The 18,679-nt window shown below is 42.5% G+C and overlaps 2 protein-coding genes across 2 annotated transcripts in view; one reads left to right on the plus strand and one right to left on the minus strand.

Annotated features, from left to right (window-relative positions):
• Positions 1–5,051, minus strand: part of COL4A4 (collagen type IV alpha 4 chain) — a 140,075-nt gene extending 135,024 nt beyond the window's left edge. The window contains 1 exon segment of the mRNA XM_021075271.1: positions 4,953–5,051. The gene's annotated coding sequence lies outside the window, so the exon portion shown is untranslated.
• Positions 4,389–18,679, plus strand: part of COL4A3 (collagen type IV alpha 3 chain) — a 151,692-nt gene continuing 137,401 nt past the window's right edge. Inside the window, 1 exon segment of the mRNA XM_021075272.1 lies at positions 4,389–5,043. Coding sequence (XP_020930931.1) covers positions 4,954–5,043 — 90 coding nt within the window. The 5' untranslated portion in view covers positions 4,389–4,953.

The raw sequence follows: 18,679 nt of genomic DNA on the forward strand, positions 1-18,679 counted from the left end.
TATAATAAAGGTCTGGACAAAGGACTTCCCAGAGACCATGATCTTTGACCTATGACCTAGGTCGCAAAATGCAAGAGGTACCCCAGAGAGACCAAGGGGGGTGGAGGGTGGGGGGCTGAAGGTGGAGGGTACAGCATGAGGTAGGGACGTGGGCACAGTGAACCTGAGAAGGGTGGGGTGACATACGAGATGTTTCCAAAGTTGATTTTGGACCACTCTACTCTATCTTAAGTGAGAAATAAGCTGTAAAGAAAAAGAGGAGCTTCCGGAAGCTTTAAAAGAGGCAAGTGACACAATGCACGTGTACTAACATTCCCCAATATTTCCAGGGCTCTTCCAGGCGTGCGGTAGATTATTTCGCTGGCACATTCAAAATGAAGTGTGACCACTTTGTCCAATGAGATGTGAAGGGGCACGTGTCACATCCAGGTGGTAGCTTTTAGAGCAGTTTCTGATTTGCTGCCTTCTCTTCCCCTTCCAAGGGGAGCAGACAAGAATGCCTGGAGTGAGGGTTTCCAGGAGGTTCCTGAGAGTCTCTTGAGCAGAGTCCCTTCCCCCACCTCTTCATTCCCTGTGAGGAAGACCTATGTTACATGCAGAAGAAAAATTTTGTTACTGTGGGCCTCTGAAATTTGGGGGTTGTTTGTAACCTGTTCTTTCTGATACAATGTGCTGTTTTATCCTGACCTTAATGTAGAAGGTGGATTTCAGAGGCGAGACCCAGCAGGGGTCTAGTTAGAAGGCTACCGTAATCCACAGAAGATAAGCGCAAGCACTGGGGCAGGGGCCAAGGCCTTAGACAAGCAATACAAGAATCTGGAAAGGTCATGGCAAGAACTGACATAATGACTCTGAGATTCTAAAAGAATCTGAGTCTAATTGTTCTACAGGTGTTGAAAAGAGAAGGTTCTTGAAAGAAGAGAGATGAAGTGGGGAGACGAAGTAAAAAAAAAAGAAGAAGTTTAATTTAAAATGTAATTAAGATTACATTTAACCTCTTAAAAAGATTAAGGAGCCACAGGCAACCTGGCAAAGTGCATCCTGTCAAAAGTTGGGGCACCATCTCTATACAGTGAAGGCTTCAGAAAGATCATAAACTTTGGAAGAAAACAGACCTGGGCATGAATCCTTAGTGAATTTGTCAAGTCCTCCAACTTCCTTAATTCAGCAAATAGTAAACAAATTCATTCATTCCTTCAATAACATTAAAGAACACCAAAAAGGCTCCTGTCCTATTGGCGTTCACCTTCAAAAGTGGGGAAGCGAATCCTACACATTTAAGCACTGTGCAGAAAACAGACATGATATTGTGATTGTGAAAAGGGGGCACAAACAATAAACGTAGGGCTTGTCAAAGGCAATTACCACTTCGTTTTGTTCAAAACCCTTGTCTGGCACCAAGTCAAAAGAAGAAATCTCTGTGAAATTTGTACTTGCACAAAGAACCATCCCCACATTCCTTCTGTTTTGTCATATTAAAAAAAAAAAAAAAGTCAACGGTCAAAAATCAACCCTTTTGACTCTAGGACAATTTTAAAAAATCAAAAATCCTGGTAAATTAACCTAGTGAGCTTACCCACACTGTACTACCGTAGGGTATGTGTGTGTGGGGAGGTAGAGAATGGTGGTTAAATATGACTTCAAGAGAAGCCACCATTTCTTAAAGTTTGATGGGTGGATGAACCACCTGGAGACTTTGGGGAATGCCCGCTCCAATTCACTGGGTCTGGGGTGGTGCCTCAGATTCCTCTGCCCGTCTCACCAGTTCTCCAGGACACCAAAGCTGCTGCTCCCAGAGATGCCACGTGGCAAGGTTCTAGATGCCTTGGGAGTCCACTGACCTTCAGGGAGCTGGTGGGGTATGCTTCACGCTTGCCCCTTCACGACTGAGCTGAGAAAGGCATCTCTCCTTTGTGCCACCATTTTTATCAGGCTCACCTAGTTATCCTTTGTGCAACTGGAGAATCAGATTCCAGTATGTGATAGTTTTGTGAAGGCCTTGGACAAAGGGCTTCTAACAGATTATGGCATTAGAGTCCTACAGTGCCCTGAGGTGGGTGCCATGATTATGCCTGTTGTACAGCTGAGAAGACCCCAACTCAAAGAGGTCAGGTCACATTAATGAGAGTGGTTGATGCACACTATTATACTTAGAATGGAAAAGCAATAATGTCCCACTGTACAGCACAGGGAACTCTATCCAGTCTCTTGGGATAGAGCATGATGAAAGACAGTATGAGCACAAGAATGTGCATATGTACGTGTGAGAGAGACTGGGTCACTATGCTGTATAGCAGAAATTGGCACAACATTGGAAATCAACTATATTTAAATTTAAAAAATAGCAAAGCAATTAAAAACAAACAGACCAAAAAAATTTTTTAAAATGAGTGTGGAAAAGATTCAAAATCCAGACTCTGCTCTGGAGACCATACTCTTAACCACTCTTTCTCCTTCCTGTATTATTACATCACAAGTTTCTTTCCTGCTCCTTTGCAGCCTCAAGTGACCTGCACTTGACTGCTGCCTTCCCTCCTAAAGCTGATATAAAGCCACCCATGGACTTCTGTCAAAATGACTTAGTTTCAGGAAAAGGCAACTGAAATCCAAATTAAGAAATCTTCTGGAACTCAGCAAAAAGAAGGAACATTTAACACTAGCACCGAGGGTTTTATTATTATTATTATTATTTTCTGCTTTACAGGAAGTAAAATCTTCATGTCAGCTCATGCAAGATTATCACATGCCTCTCAGAATTCTGGGACACTGATATTTTACCAACAGAGCATCTGAGGTCCTAACAACACAGACGGCAGGAGAAGGTTGCATAGAAACTTCCCTATCAATGGCCAGAAGCTACTACCTACCACACAGCAACATCTGTGGTCAGGACACTCGTGGGTCTTAATGAGGAGTTGAATATATGTCCTTTTTACTATTCTCCTAAGAAGAGTTCCTAATTCAATGCAACGAATGGAACTGTGCATATAAAACCGTGGCTCTCAAACTTGGTTGCGTGTGGGAATCTCCAGGGAGCTTTAACTGCAGACACTGAGCACTGCTGGGGAGTCTGGTCGAATTGGCTTGGGATGTTTCAGGAGTTTTAGAGGCTCCTTAGAAGATTCTAATGCATAGCCTGAGTTGACAATCACTGGCATAAAAAACAGAGGGAAGATTATAATACCCACTCTACAACCAAAGAGCAGGGGGCCTGCATCTTCATTAGAGTTTCTACTACCTACATAGCTATGCAGGCCTAATAAACTAATAGACCCCAGGATATTTGCAAGCAAGTGATTCTCTACCATCCGTGACCAAACCACATATTTCACACTTGATGTTTGATGAACAACTACTGCAGATGTCAGCAACCCCGATCCAATAGGGGTTCTTAACCTGGGGATGGAATTCCCACTGTTTGTGAACTTGAATGGGAACAAAAATTCCCTCTCTATTTTAACAAAACTTTCCTAGAAGTTCAGCATTTCCTTCAGTTATGAATACAGGCAACAGACCACAACAGTATTGGCAGTTCTTGAGAGTTTGCACCTGTTGGTATTTTCACATCACATTTCAGTTTTGCAGTCACCTATACTTTGTTTAATAGATCCGCTCTTAGATCTAGGCATTTCGTGCAATAGCAAAGACGCACGTGTGTTCCTGTATTATGACTTCAATGCTTTGATAATTTATTCCAGTAAAACTGATTCTGATAATTTTGCATGACTCTAAAAAGGATCTACATGCTTCACCAGAGCCAGTGTGGTCAGTGGCACCAGAAAAGGGCGCAAGCCCTGCTCTGAGGCCACTGCCCTAACAAGTCAGATACTGCACGTTTGCATCCTAGGCCACCTCAGAGAAGGGCATTCTCAGGAGGGAGATACTCCCCACCGAGTTGGCTCTAGGCTTCCCCTGCATTTCCGCAGATAAGGTTTAGCTTGAAAAGCTAGTTCAAGCAGAGAATAGGATGGGCTTTCTCTTTCCCCTCAGCTGCCTCTTGCTCTTGGCATTTCGGAGTGCCCAGACTGCCAGGCTGGTAACTCGAGCCTCCAAATTAATCAAAACACACAGCGCCCAGTTCAAGCCCAGGCAGACAAGCCGGGAGCCAGACAAGCTCTCCTCCGCTGACCCCCGGCCCAACTCCCCAGCCCCGCCGCCACCCTGCGGGCCCCACCCCGGGATGCCAGCTTCCTCCACCGCCCACACTCCCAGACAAGTGCCCCGAGGCCTGGGGCTGTGATCACCCAGAAAAGGGGCTGGGAGCCCTACCTCGTGGGGACGCCCGCCGCCCTGGGAGCGGCCTCGGCGCCCGCCTGCGCGGCGCGCACCTCCCGCCGCGCCCAATTCCACGCGCGACCCGCCTGTCTCCTCACCGCCAGGTCCGGCGGCTGCCAGAAGGAGGCGGGTTGAGTAGGGGAAAGAGGCGAGATGGCACTGCCCGGAGCCGGAGTGAGCCGGGCTGCCCCAGTGCCGATGCCCGGCGCGCCTCCCGCTTAATCTGGGCACCTCCGCTGGCCACTCCCTCCACTCTGCTCGGCCGCCTCCCCATCGCACCCCCCGCCCCAAGACCCCACCTACGACTCGCATCGCACCCTCCAGCTCCGCCTAGTCCCCAGAACCTTGGGAGCATCACCTCCTTAACTCCTTACCCTGGATCGGCGTCCACCTGCCCCGCGGGCGAGCAGCCCTTTCTCGCCTCCTGGGCACGCTGCCCGGGTCGGAGGGACATTGCCCGGTGGGTTGGAAGGGAGGGGGGACGAGGGCGGGACCTGAGCCACGTCTTCCCTCCCTTGAAGCCTCGGTGGGGAGGCTGAGCCCTACAAAACCCGCCCCGGGCGGGCTGGCCAGGCGAGCTTCACAGCCCAGCTCCCCAACCCGCGCCGAGCAGGGGACGCGGTGGCCCGAGAGCCTGCGGGTCACAGGACACGCCGGGACTCTGAGCGGACACTCACCATGCGCCCCAGGACCGCGCCAAGGCTGCTGGCGCTGCTGCGGCCCCTCCTGCTGGTGCTCCTGGTGGCGGCGGCGCCCGGGGTGGGCAAGGTGAGTGCGCTGTTCTTGAACCCGTGTTCGGTGGGTCTGGAGATTGCGGGCCCTAAGCAGATCCCTAGGCGAGGCAGCGTGGGAACAGGAGCAAGAGTTGATGCCCAGGAACAGGTGGAATGCGCGGGATTGGAGGAAGAAGCAAGGAGGAGGCTTGTACAGATCGCTAGGAGTTAGGAATGAGAGAAGGGGCTCCAGAGGTAGGTGATAGATAGATAGATAGACAGACAGACAGACACACAGACACACAGACTAACAGATATACAGAGTTATGTGGATAAATAGATGATAGCCAGGGATGAATACTTGAAAACGCCAGATTTAAGAGACATGGTATGACTCGATGGTGTATCAGAGCAGGTGGTGTGACTGGCCTGGCAGAGAGCTCTGAGGGCCAGGGTCCCTGCCCTACTACTTCCTAGGTGTCACCTCACACTGCATTCTGACCAATCTGGGGCTCACGTTCCTCCCTGACCTCCAGTGTTCCTGCAGGTTTTGTTGAAAAAAGCAAATGCCATCACTGAAAAGTTAATAGCACCTTAGAAATAGAACTCTTGTTAGGATAAATTAGGCAGTTTGTCACAATGATTTCTATTCGGAATTTGAGAGATCCTGGAACCATTTAAATCCATCTTCATATTTCTTATTCTTTGAGAAGGTAAATTCAGTGTCCCCAAAACTGTTATGATTCCTTGAATTGACTCACTTGCTTTTAACTGGTGAGAGTGAAATTTAACCTTTCAGATGCCTTCTGTGACTTACAATTAAAAACTTAACTTGAGATGACAAGGTGAGGTAAGTTTCATTTCCAGGGATGATTAGATGTTTTACAAATTTCATGATTAAGATTGTGATTGGAAATTCATAATCACATAAATATGTGTTATATGGAAAGATTTTTTGAACCTACATCCACGTGTAATCCAAGTATTTTCCAAGTAAATTTTAAATTATGACATTGAAGATGAAGCTAAAACACTCTTGATCACCTCTGAACCTCCCCTTCCGCTGTATAAACTCTCATGCTTTGTATTTCTTTCCAGACATTTTCTGTGCATCCAAAATATGCATATGTGAACCCACAAATAGTATGTGTTTTTGTGTTTTTTAGCATAATTGATACCATATACCTATGATATATAGATCCTTTTATATCCCACATGTCTTGTTAGTATTTAAATCTATCTCTTTTTCTTTTTTCCCTATTGCATAGTTTTCCTCTCTATGAATGTGCCAGAGGGAATTGAGCCATTCCCCTATAATTTTACATTTAGGCTATTTAGAGTTTTGTATGTAATGGATTTTGTAATTCATATAATTTCTTCATGCCGTTGGTTCTAACAAAAATGTTCTTGCATAAGCTAAGAATGCCCAACCAGGTAGCTCAGTGCCTCTGGGCATGATGGATAGAACTCATCTGTATCAGTGTAGAGTGTTGACCAGTGTTAATCCAGGAACAAATCCAACAAGTAAGAAAACCGAAGGAAGCATATGTAAGTTGTGGGAAGGGCTGGGGAAGCGTTCTAGAGCAGGGTTTGCACCTTCCTCTAGATTCCAAAGAAGAGAGGACTTAGGGAAGGGTGGAAAAAGCGGGGAGGAATTACACACGGGTTAAGTTTAGCCTGAAAATTGATGCTCTGTGATCATGCAACCTCTAATTGAACCAATTTTCAATTTAATTGTCATACTCCCTTGTAATTTTTTATGTAAGAAATTTTCTGTCTTGAGTTTGGCCACATCTTGGAGGCTTCCTGCTGATACTACAATTAATCCATTTGTATTATTTTTACCATCACTTGTAGTAAGTCTCTGTTAAAACTTGTATGGATTATATCATTTCCATTGCACCTGCTAAGTTACACAGACAATGTTATTAGAAATCATGGAATGTGCCCTCATTGCATAGAAGAAAGGGGTTACGGCAAATTAACTGATAACTGATTGGCATGGTGCCAGCGTGCCTCCTTCCACGGGTACCTGACACTAGGTGAGGCTCTTGACCTCTCTGAGCAGGAGTCTTCTCATCCATCAAATGAGCGAGTTGAAACCCCTCCTGGGGCCATCGATGGGGTAATGAGTGAAGCACTTGGGCAGTGGGTCGTCCACAGGGGTAACTGATTGTTGGCATTCTAGAATTCAGACTCAGCAATACCCAAATCCGGCTTTTTTTGGAAAGACGCTAAATCTAGTTTTCATTAGAAATCTCTCAAATTTTCAATGTTAGCACAAAAATTAAAACTTTGCAAAATGTAATTTTTTTGGTAAAGGGCTAAAAGTATATACAGGGCCAGACCATGTGTAAGTGAGGGCTAACTGTAGCCTTTAGGCCGTGATGTTTTTCATCTTTGTGCTGCGCTAGTTGAGGAGGGAAATGATGGGATGGCATGTTCTAAAATTAGGTTGTGATGATGGTTGTACAACTATAAATATAATACAATTCATTGAACGTTAAAAAAAAAAAAGTTGCTTAAAAAAAAAGGATGCATTTTGCTCTCAATTCCCATGATTTTACATTAGCCTCCTCAAAAAAAGAAACAGGAGTGGTGGTCAGCCCATATGCTGAGTTCTGGCGGGGTAGAACTGCCCCCCACACGATTTGTTCAGAGAGCTCTGAGTACAATCCCTCTGCTGCTCTGCTCCGGGCGTCCAGGTCCAGGCCTGGCCGTTCAGCACATCCCCAGGTTTTATAGCGGTTTCCAGGCCCAGCTCATCAACTTGAAACTGGAGGCACTTTGCTGCGCCTCAGGCAACAGGTCTGGGAGTGGGGGACAGAGCTCCTTCTCTGATGATCTGGAGAAGGTGAAGTTCCTGGTTTGAGGTAGCAAGGGTTAGCCTTCCTCTTTTTTGCCTTAAACTTCCCAACCGGGCAGAAAAACGGCAAAGCAACTATCAGGAGCTGAGTCACAGCTGCGTTTAGGGTGGATGCTTCTCAACTGATTTGGTTTTTAAATCTGAAAAAAAAAAAAAATGAGGCTGCATTAGGAAATGCTTCAAACAAACAAAAAGTAATATCACAGACTCCAATGTATCCATCCTTGAGATTAAGCAAGGATGAATAGGTTTTGACCTGTTTGGTCTCACATCTCTCGCTTTAGGAAAAACAATATGCAGAAAGTCCTATACACATTCTTCGCCCCCTCGTCCACGCATGCCTTTATATTTATAAGCCGTGTGTGTGTGTGTGTGTGTGTGTGTGTGTTAGTAACCATAACAAATAGATATTATTGTTCTGTGGTCCTTCAAATGTAATAAATGCTTTCACGTTATACATACCCGTCGGAGCTTGCCTATATCTCTCAATGTGATGTTTTTGGGTTTTATCCATGTTGATACATAGAGATGTGATCTGTTTATATACATATAGACGTGATACCTCCTGCATAGTATCCAGTTATATAAATAAAGCACGGTTTAGTTTCCCATCCCCCTAAACACAGTAAGCGTGTTTCCGTGTTTTTCATCTTACAAAGCTGGAATGTACATCTCTGTGTATGGACCCTTGTGACACTAGATTTTGAATTCCTAGGTGGAATTCAAAGAGGGTTAAATGAAAAATTTTGAATTTTATTAGGAATTGTCCCATCGACTCTCAGAGGACTGTACCAACAACGTGCCAGAGTACCTGTTGCCCTGTCAGCAGAACTTGGTGTGCTTAGATGTTAATGGGTGTGGAATTGGATCTTGTTTTGACTAGTGAGCTTAGGAATCTTAGCATATTTTGATTGACAGTCTATAACTGTGAGTGAATTGCATGAACAGATCTTGCCTGTTTATCTTTTGTGGCCTTTGCCTTTGCATTGCTAATTAAGTAGATGTTGTTTATATATTTAGGTACTGAAATGTTGCTATTTCAATGTGCACCAAATATTTTATTCCAATCTTTTGTTTATCTTTTTAGTTATTGATGCCTTAATGTATATTTTTCACTATCATCTCAAATGTATTCATCTTTTCCTTGATTTTGTGTTTTGCATCTTATTGAAGAGATCCCAGGGATTATAAAAATGTTCTAACATTTAAAAACAAATTTACAGTTAGGAGTTCCTGCTGTGGTGCAGTGGGTTAAGGATCTGGTATTGTCCCTGCAGCAGCTCGGGTCGCAGCTGTGGCTCAGATCTGATCCCTGGCCTGGGAACTTCCATGTGCACAGGCGTGGCTCAAAAAAATTAGAAAATAAAAACCATTTATAGTTTAATTCTTCTACATTTAAGACTCTTAATCCTGGAATTGTTTTCTACTTCTGGGATATAATTTTATCTTTGTCCATATAGAAAATGAATTGTCCCAACCGTATGTATTAACTAGTCTGTCCTTCTCACATCTGCAGACGTGTACAAAGCACTGATTCACATATAATCTGTTCGTTTCCTCACATGGGTCTGTTTAGTTAGGGCTGTAATTTCTCACAGTGTTTTAGAGTTTTCTGGGTTTTTTACTTCTCAGTATTTGACATTTTTACTGCCATTTTAAATGATACATACTTTTTAAAGTGTTATAGTCTAATAGGTAAAGATGTAGCAAAACATAGTTGAATTTTATATTGTGACTTTAATCAGGCAGCTTTGAATAGTTCAAATGCATTTAAAGCTAAAAACGTTCCCCCAAAACACTGTTTCAGCCGCATCATACAAATTTTCATAAGTAATATATTTTGTGTATGTGTCTTTTTAGGGCTGCACTCACGGCATATGGAGGTTCTCAGGCTAGGGGTCGAATCAGAGCTGTAGCTGCCAGTCTACACTACAGCCACAGCAACACGGGATCCAAGCCACATCTGTGACCTACACTGCAGCTCACAGCAGGGCTGATGAAACCACATCCTCATGGATACTGGTTGGGTTGGTTACTGCTGAGCCATGACAGGAACTCCCATAAGCAATATTTTGATATCATTAGGTTCAAAAATCTTTCCTAACTTTTTCTTTGTCCTGTGGGTAATTTAAATGTTTATTTCTTAATTTCCAAACTTTCGGAAATTAATTTCCAAACTTATGGAAATTTTCTAGTTATTTTTTTTTATTTAATTATGGCAGAGATGACATTCTGACTTCAAAGATTTCTACGTATGTCAATTAGATCAAGATTTTTGATCATGTCACTAAAACTCTGATATGTACGGGGTTCCTTTTGTGGCTCAGTTGGCTATGAACCCAACTAGTATCCATGAGGATGTGGGTTTGATCCCTGACCTTGCTCAGTGGGTTAAGGATCCAGCATTGCTGTGAGCTATGGTGTAGGCTGGCAGCTACAGCTCAAATTCAACCCCTGGCCTGGGAATTTCCATATGCCTCAGGTGCAGCCCCAAAAAGCAATAAAATTAAATAAAAATAATACATTTTGATATATGTGCATAATGTGGGGGGTTTTGGCCACACCCACAGCATGCAAGTTCCCAGGCTAGGGATTGACCCCTCACCATGGCTGTGACCTGAGCCATAGCAGTAACAGCACTGGATCCTTAACCTGCTGAGCCACCAGGAAACTCCACATAGATGTTTTTATAGATCCTACTCCATGTATATTTAATCTGAAACTCTATTTTTCATCAAATTGTGAACATTCTTGGACATTGCTTTTTTATATTTCTCCTTCCCCGCTCTCGCCTCCTGGCACCCTTGGCATGCATGCTGTGCCTTCTCATCTCTTCCTCCAGTTCTCCTCCCTCCTTATGTCAGACTCCTTTCCTGGGCCTCTCAGGTCCTCCTGGTCTCCCCTTGCTCCTGGGCTCTGGGCACTCACTCCCCTAGCAGTCAGCTTGGCCACAAACTATACACAGGCACAGGCTCCTGTTTCTCAAGACTCTGTCCTGGGCTTCCTGTTGCACCCAGCAGTGCAGGACATCAACACCTGCAGGGCAGACCTTTGACAGCTAGGAGGTGGGAGCCGTTGGGTAGATTCTCTTTTCCTCACAGAAGAACGGTCCTGAAGTGCCCAGGTTCCCACAGCCTCTCCATGAGACCCATCATCAGTTGTATTGAAGACTCAATTGCTGTAACACTTTGAGCTGTTCTGTCTCGGTGTGTCTTCCTTAATACTCCATCCCGGGACATGTCCTCACATCCATCTATTGGTGTTTAATTAATTTTCTTTCCTGTTGTTTGTAATGCTCGGTAGATTTTCCGTCTCCCATAATTTCCAACAATGAGAAAGAACTCTAGAGCCGTTCAGCATGGCTTTTAACCCCCGATCTAGTAGTGACCGCTATTTAAAAAAATTTTTTTGTCTCAGGTTCCTCCTCTTAAAATGGAAGAGATCCACTTCAGAACTTTATGAGAATAAAAGGAGTTAACACAGACAACACAAACTTCACCATGCGGTCACATAGTAATCATCCAATAAATTCCAGCTATGATTCTTTTTATTCATTAAATTTTAATTTCAATGACTGCATATTTCTAGACATTCTTTCTGGCGTCCATGTCTATCTGAGGTTTTCTGATTGGTTTGGTCTTTATAGGGTTTTTTTTTTTCCCTCTTTTTGATGCCTTTAGTCATTTTGCACATACCTATTTGCATTATCTTTCTGAGTCTTCTTCTGTAATTTGAGATTTGGGAGTCGATCTTGTTTCTTCAGTCTGTTGACTCTCACCCATGGAGAGATTATGTAAATGAGAGATTTGGGGAAAATAAACCTCCTCTGTCATCATACTCTGCCCTCCTGCCCCCTCCCCTCATTCTGCCTCCTTGTTCCCGCATAGGAGCCTGCGTGGGAGAAAGAAGCAGAGTAGTTCCGAGGCTTCCAGGGGATTTTCTCCACTAGGCTGATCTCGTGCAGTAATGGTTTGGAGGGAGAGGAGCAACAAACACGTTTCCTTTCCTGTTCTCAGGGTCACCTTCCCCCTGTCCCCTCCTATTGCCCACTTCCTCCAAACACCCTAGACTTGTATATGACGAGATGGGCTGGGGTCAAGGTCACACAGCAAAGCCACCAGCTTCATCTCTCGGACCAGACTAAGGATCTTCCTCCTTGAGTGTTTCTCTGGGGTTACAGTCTTTGATTTGTTTTCAGGCATGATCCATGGAAAAGCTGTGGATTAAATGCAATTTGTCTTTGTATTTCTCTTATCAGTTTTTTGCCATGGTACTCAAAACACAGTAATAACTGCCTCGTGTTACCTACGACTAAAGTTCACTTTGTTAAGTATTACAGTTGATTGAAGCCCTCCAACCTCTACGTGTATGGGTCTGACAGCAGGGCTGTCTGGTCTGCACATGCCCCGTGGCAGCCGTGTGCAGTTGACCATATTCATTCTATGGCCTTCAGCCAAAAAGCAGCCATCCACCACAGAGTCAAAGCTATTTCAAGATCAGTAAAAACACATGGTGCTCAGAGCGTTTGTGTTGTACAGAGTTAATAATATCTGGTCTCAGCCTAAACTTCTTAATCATTACAGACTTTCATCATCGGTCATTTATTTCACCTCTGTTTTCAGTTTGAGAATAAATATAAGGAGACCAGAATTCTATCCACCTCTTAACAAGACAGACGTGTTCTGTATCAGCTCTGCCACCACAGCCTTGAACTAAGCCTCTCTGGGTTGTCTTCATCTCTAAAAATCTGATAGAGTCATCTTACTCCATGTCACAAGATCTACATTCGTCTCACAAAATCTAGTCACTGGTTCTTGTCTTCTCTAAATCCCTATGCCAGTCTTCCCACTCCTCCTGGGGTTCTTCCTGTAACTGACAATTAAGACCTCTGGCTTTGGAGTTCCCACTGCCTATTAGTGGGTTAAGAACCTGACATAGTCTCCATAAGGATTCGGATTCAATCCCTGGCCCCACTCAGTGGGTTAAGGATCTGGCATTGCTTTGAGCTTCATTGTAGGTTGCAGATGTGACTTGGATGGGTGTTTCTGTGGCTGTGGTATAGGCTTCAGCTGCAGCACCAATTTGACCCCTAGCCCAGGAACTTTCATGTGCTGCAGGTGTAGCTGTCAAAAAAAAAAAAAAATCTTTAGCTTCAGGTACATTTTCTAGCCAAGACTGATTTAAACTACATCAGCTTTATAATTTCCCAACTTTACTCACTTTCATAAGTTCAGATAAATAAACATCTATGTCCATGTCATCCAATGGAAATATACTGTGAGCCATAACTAGGAGCTACATGTATAATTTTAAATTTCCAATAGCAACATTAAAAAAAGATTAAAAGAAAAAGAAATCCATTATAAACTTTAATAGATTTTATTATTCTATTATATCCATAAGAGTATCATTTCAATATGGATAAACACTTGAAAAACCATTCATAAGTATTTTACTCTTTTTTTTTTTTTCATATTAAGTTGCCCAAGTCTGGAGTCTATTTTGCATTTCTAAAACCTCTCAATTCGGACTAAGCATATTTCAAGTGTCCATAGTCAAATGTGGCTGTGGCTACCGTCCTGGAGAGTGAAAATCTAGGTAAATGGCATCCAGATAGGAGAGGGGGATACAGTCCGTAAGGACATATCTCTGGATGGAACACATTTTGTCTGATTTTTTTGCGGTAAGAGATAAACACATGTCAAAATGAAGCTTTAATTAAAGACAATAATATATCAGCAGGAGTTGTGCCTAAATACCCATGCAACCTCTTTTCCAGAAAAATTAAGATAGCTGTCCTTGGCTACAATGCTTAAAGCTACAAGAATGACCACTTGTACAAATGTAACTATATGGCTCCATTATCAAAATATGAGTAAGTTACGTACATAAAGAAGTGAAGAAGCATCACAGAAACAGCAAACTCTTAACCAAAAAAAAAGGAGGAAATGAGAAATAGATTGAAAACCAACATGCCACACCTTCGCTTTCATCCTAAACCGGAAACTAAATTATCACCAGAGTTCAGCCAGGTAACAAGGTTAGTGTTAACCCTCAACAAGTTGCTTCAAAAAAAATCTCTAGTTTTCTTGTCGGAAAATGATAGTACTCTATCCTTTGCAGGTAACATGCTCAGTACAGTTCTCAGTACAAAACAAGTACCTAGCTTTTACATTCTAGCCACAGTTATTTTATTATCATTAGTATAAACAGGACAGAGAGCATAAGATAGAGACACTGGTGCACGGAAGATGCTGGGGATTCATCGATAAACCAAATAGCCTGGCCACGATGGGTTTGGGGATGTTAGTGGGGTAGATGAGAGAAACAAGAGCTTAGTAAACAAGTGTGTATCTACGGATTCTGGTACCTGCAGGGAGAGAGTGGGATGTGGGGATGGAGAAGAGGTTCTCCCTTAGCCAGTGGTGGTCAGAACCAGTCTTTCTGAGGACCCAGCATATAGGCGAAGGCTTAAGGAACCAGCACGGAGTCAGCCTTGGGAAGCACTGAGGAATATGGTCCAGCTCAAGGCCTCTGAACAGTGGAAGGAGGCAAGATACTTCCAATTTTATGGCTCCTGGGTTTTCAAAGAATAAAATAAAGACAAAAAGAACTTTTTTTTTTAAAGGGAGGGGGAAAAAAGCTGAGTTTATCTACTCACCACCAAAGAAACACATGCCCCTTGAATGAATATACCGAGCATCTTTTTTGAGGTGGGATGAGGGATGAGAAGCAGGGAGCCAGGGGCCCCCGGAGAGGCCAGCTCATGGTGGTCCCGCTAATTAAGGATGGAAAAAATTACTCACTGAATAGGGTGGCATAAGTCCCCAGGCTTGTATGTAGCTGATCACAGTAAGATTTTAATGTCTGCACTTAACAAATTAGTATTTTAACAAAAAAGACGCGACGCAGTGTATGGACGCTATTCACGAGACCGTTGTCACATTAGCAATGGATGAGTAACGAATTCACACGGTGGCTGGTAATGCGCCCACATATAAAGTGGAGTGATGAAAACCTTCTTTTGTTCATCTTATTCTTAACCTCACTGGGATGGGTCTAAATTTGCCCCATGTGGCTGTGAGGAGGTGAAACTGAGCCAAAGAGCCCAATGTCCCAGCTGACATAGGCTCGGACCAGGGAGGGCTCTAAGCCAGGGAAGGATGAGAGCCAGTAGTTAAGCACCTGCAGAGCTCCTCACGCAAAAGACCAGTAGCACCAGTCGTCCCTGGATGCAGGTTAGGAAGACAGGGTGTCATGTCAGGCTCCACCGCTGACCTACCCATCCGGAATCTGCTGCGCTTTAACCAATCCAAGGGCTTCCTGGGCATATTATTGTCTAAGAACAGCAGCAGCCTTGATAAAGGGACACTGGAGGGTCCTTCAAAGTGTGATGGGATGACACTGCATTGTTTCAAAAGGATTGTGACATAACTTCAATTTTCAAGATCTGTACGGCTGACCCCTGGAGAAGGCTGTCTGTTCTCTCTTTGGGAACCCAGAATATGGAAAGAAGAGGTAACCATGCAGGAAACAAGTCTTTATTGGTGCTTTCTCTTGGGATTCTGGTGCCTCGAAAATCAGAAAGAAAGGAAGCAGAGTTCCTGTCGTGGCTCAGTGGGAACAAATCTGACTAGTAACCTTGAGGACACAGGTTCAATCCTTGGCCTTTCTCAGTGGGTTAAGGATCCAGTGTTGCTGTGAGCTGTGATGTAGGTTGCAGAAGCAGCCCAGATCTGGCATTGCTGTGACTGTGGTGTAGGCCAGCAGCCATAGCTCTGATTCGACCCCTATTCTGGGACTCTCCGTATGCCTTGGGTGTGGCCCTAAAAAAGACACAGACACACACACACACACACACACACACACACACACACACACGAAAGAAAGAAAGAAAAAGAAAGAAGGGGAGGGAGGAGAACCAGTCCAGATCAATAGAGCAGCTGCTCCATAGGTCCCTGTTAGTTGATTCAGTGCAGTTAATTTGATTATTTATGCACGCACAGAGGAAGGTTAAAATGAGCCCATGAAAAAATAAAAATCCAGTCCATGGTCTGATGCTCTGTACCTACAACATTAGACTATCCAAAAATATTTCTATAGATCATGGTAGGTATTACATATGTCTGTATGTCTGTGCATATAAATATATGCACAAATATACTTAGAGTCTTTTATATTCTCAGAAATTTGATGCTAATTGTTATAGGGTGATAATGGGCAAACAAGTAGAATTTTCAGAGCTGTTGAATATGTAACCATATAAAAATCTTTTATTTTCTGACAGTAGTTTTGGGGTAAGTTAGGAATTTTCCGTTTTTAATCTTTAAGATTGATGTTTGTTAATTAGATTGTCTCTCTAAATGGGTTTCTTAGAGAAGTGATCCCAATGTTTAAAAATAAGTTCAAGTGTATTTAGAAAACCTTGAAAAGTTTGTCATTATGTAGACAAAACAGTCAGGTCACTGGATTTTTTTCCCACCAGGATATTTTGTTGTTACATGAACTTTGCAAAGAAAAGGTTCTATGAGTGGAAAGTTGAGAAATCTGCAGGATTTTCCCTTTGAATCAAATGACAAAAGTATGTCTGGGAAGAGGCAACAAGGTTAATATTCATTTCTTTGTTTAACCAGATGATGGGATAATTTTATGCTGTTTATTTATGTATGAAATTGGAAAAGCTGAAGAGGTCACATGCTGGCTTTAAAAATAAAAATAGTCGGTTGTCTTGCACAAAAATTGGGGAAATGTTTAAAAGTACAAAAAGGAATATAAAAAGAAAAATTATCTGCAGTCATATTATTGATAGTAATAGTAATAATACGGATAAAATCCATATTATCCATTACTGTTAACATTTTGGTCTATTTCCTTCCAGACTTTTTTTTCATTCTACTTTTTTTTCACCTAAAAATAGACTGGAAAAAATTTTCTGGCTCATTAATTATTCCAAAGATGATTTTTAACTGTCTACAGAGTATTTCATTTTAGGCGGCACTTGTAATATTTAAGTAATGTCCTGCTACTATAATGTTTATGTAATATCCTGCCACTGTAATATTTAAGTAATTTCCTGCTACTGTTATATTTAAGTAATGTCCTGCTACTGTAATATTTAAGTAATGTCCTGCTACTGTAATATTTAAGTAATGTCCTGCTACTGTAATATTTAAGTAATGTCCTGTTACAATGGAACTCCTTGAAGATAAACAGTCACTAAAATTATACTTTAATTTTGTGTGTAGATGCTTTCTTATCAAGTGCCTGGTTTTGTGCATTTCTGAGAATTCAGTGGAAAGACAATATCGTTCCTGATTTATAGATGAGGGTCTGGATCCAAGAGCATTCATCAAATTAGTGGAGGAAGTGAATTTAGAATTGGGAGTTGTGGTTATTAGGGCTCTTCAGTAGGGCTCTTTCCTACCAAAAAAAACTCACAGAAAATGGAAAAGGGGTATCAGATGCCACTTTATCTGTTTAAATAACTAAACAATGTTTCAGATAAGACTGATTTTTTAAATGCCTTGCTTATCAAGAATGAATGTTTCTTTTTCTTTCTCTTTCTTTTTTTTTTTGGTCTTTTTGCCATTTCTTGGGCCACTCCCGCAGCACATGGAGGTTCCCAGGCTAGGGGTCAAATTGGAGCTATAGCCTCTGGCCTACACCAAAGCCACATCAACTCAGCATCCGAGCCGTGTCTGCAACCTACACCACAGCTCTCGGCAACGCCAGATCCTTAGCCCACTGAGCAAGGCCAGGGATCGAACCTGCAACGTCATGGTTCCTAGTCGGATTCGTTAACCACTGTGCCACGACAGGAACTCCCAAGAATGAATGTTTCTCGACACTGCTATCTTTGGACAGTAAAAACACGTTTATTTATGGCAGTATTATTTATCTCTGCAATCTAGAATGTAACCTATTTCCATGCTGCTTCCCCTATTGGACTCCTTGAAGACAGGTGTTTTGTTTTATCCATCTTTGTGGTCCCAGCTCTAGATGTCACACTTGGTATTATTGGTTTTCAATAAATGTTTACGGAATTGGACCTAAAAAGTTAGTAAAGAATGAGCAGGTCCTTTAATCCTTTGGTATGAGAATAAAATAAAACAGTAGTTTTTAGTAGAAATACTGTTTAAAGATTATACTTCATTTATAGTTATTATAAAATATTGGCTGTATTCCATGTGCTGTACAACATATCCTTATAGCTTATTTATTTAATGCATAAGAGTTTGTACCTCTTAATTCCCTACCCTTACTTATAACCACTAGTTTGTTCCCTATATACATATGAGCATGTTTCCTTTTTGTTATATTCATGGTTTGTTTCATTTTTTAGATTCCATATGTAAGTTATAAAGTGCAGTATTTTGTCTTTGTCTGATTTATTTCATTAAGCATAGCCCTCCAGGTCCATCCATGCTCTTGCAAATGACAAAATTTCATTCTTTTTTATGGCTGAGTGGTATTCCATTGTGTATATGTATCACATCTTCTTGATCCATTCATCTGTTTATGGGCACCTGGGTTGCTTCCATATCTTGGCCATTGTAAATAGTGCTGCTGTGAACATTAAGGGTGTGTGTATCTTTTCAGATTAGTGTTTCCATTTTTTTTCCCAGATGGATGTCCTGGAGTGGGATTGCTGTTTTATAAGGTAGTTCTAGTTTGTTTTTTGAGGAACCTCCATACTGCTTTCCATAGTGGCTGCCCCAAATTACATTCCCACCAACAGTGTTCAAGGGTTCCTTTTTCTCCATATCCTCACCAACACTTATTATTTGTGGTTCAAATGAAATATTGAATGCTTCATTTGTTTATT

This window comes from Sus scrofa, chromosome 15 (genome assembly GCF_000003025.6).
Source record: "Sus scrofa isolate TJ Tabasco breed Duroc chromosome 15, Sscrofa11.1, whole genome shotgun sequence".
In the NCBI taxonomy this organism is placed as follows: Eukaryota; Metazoa; Chordata; class Mammalia; order Artiodactyla; family Suidae; genus Sus; species Sus scrofa.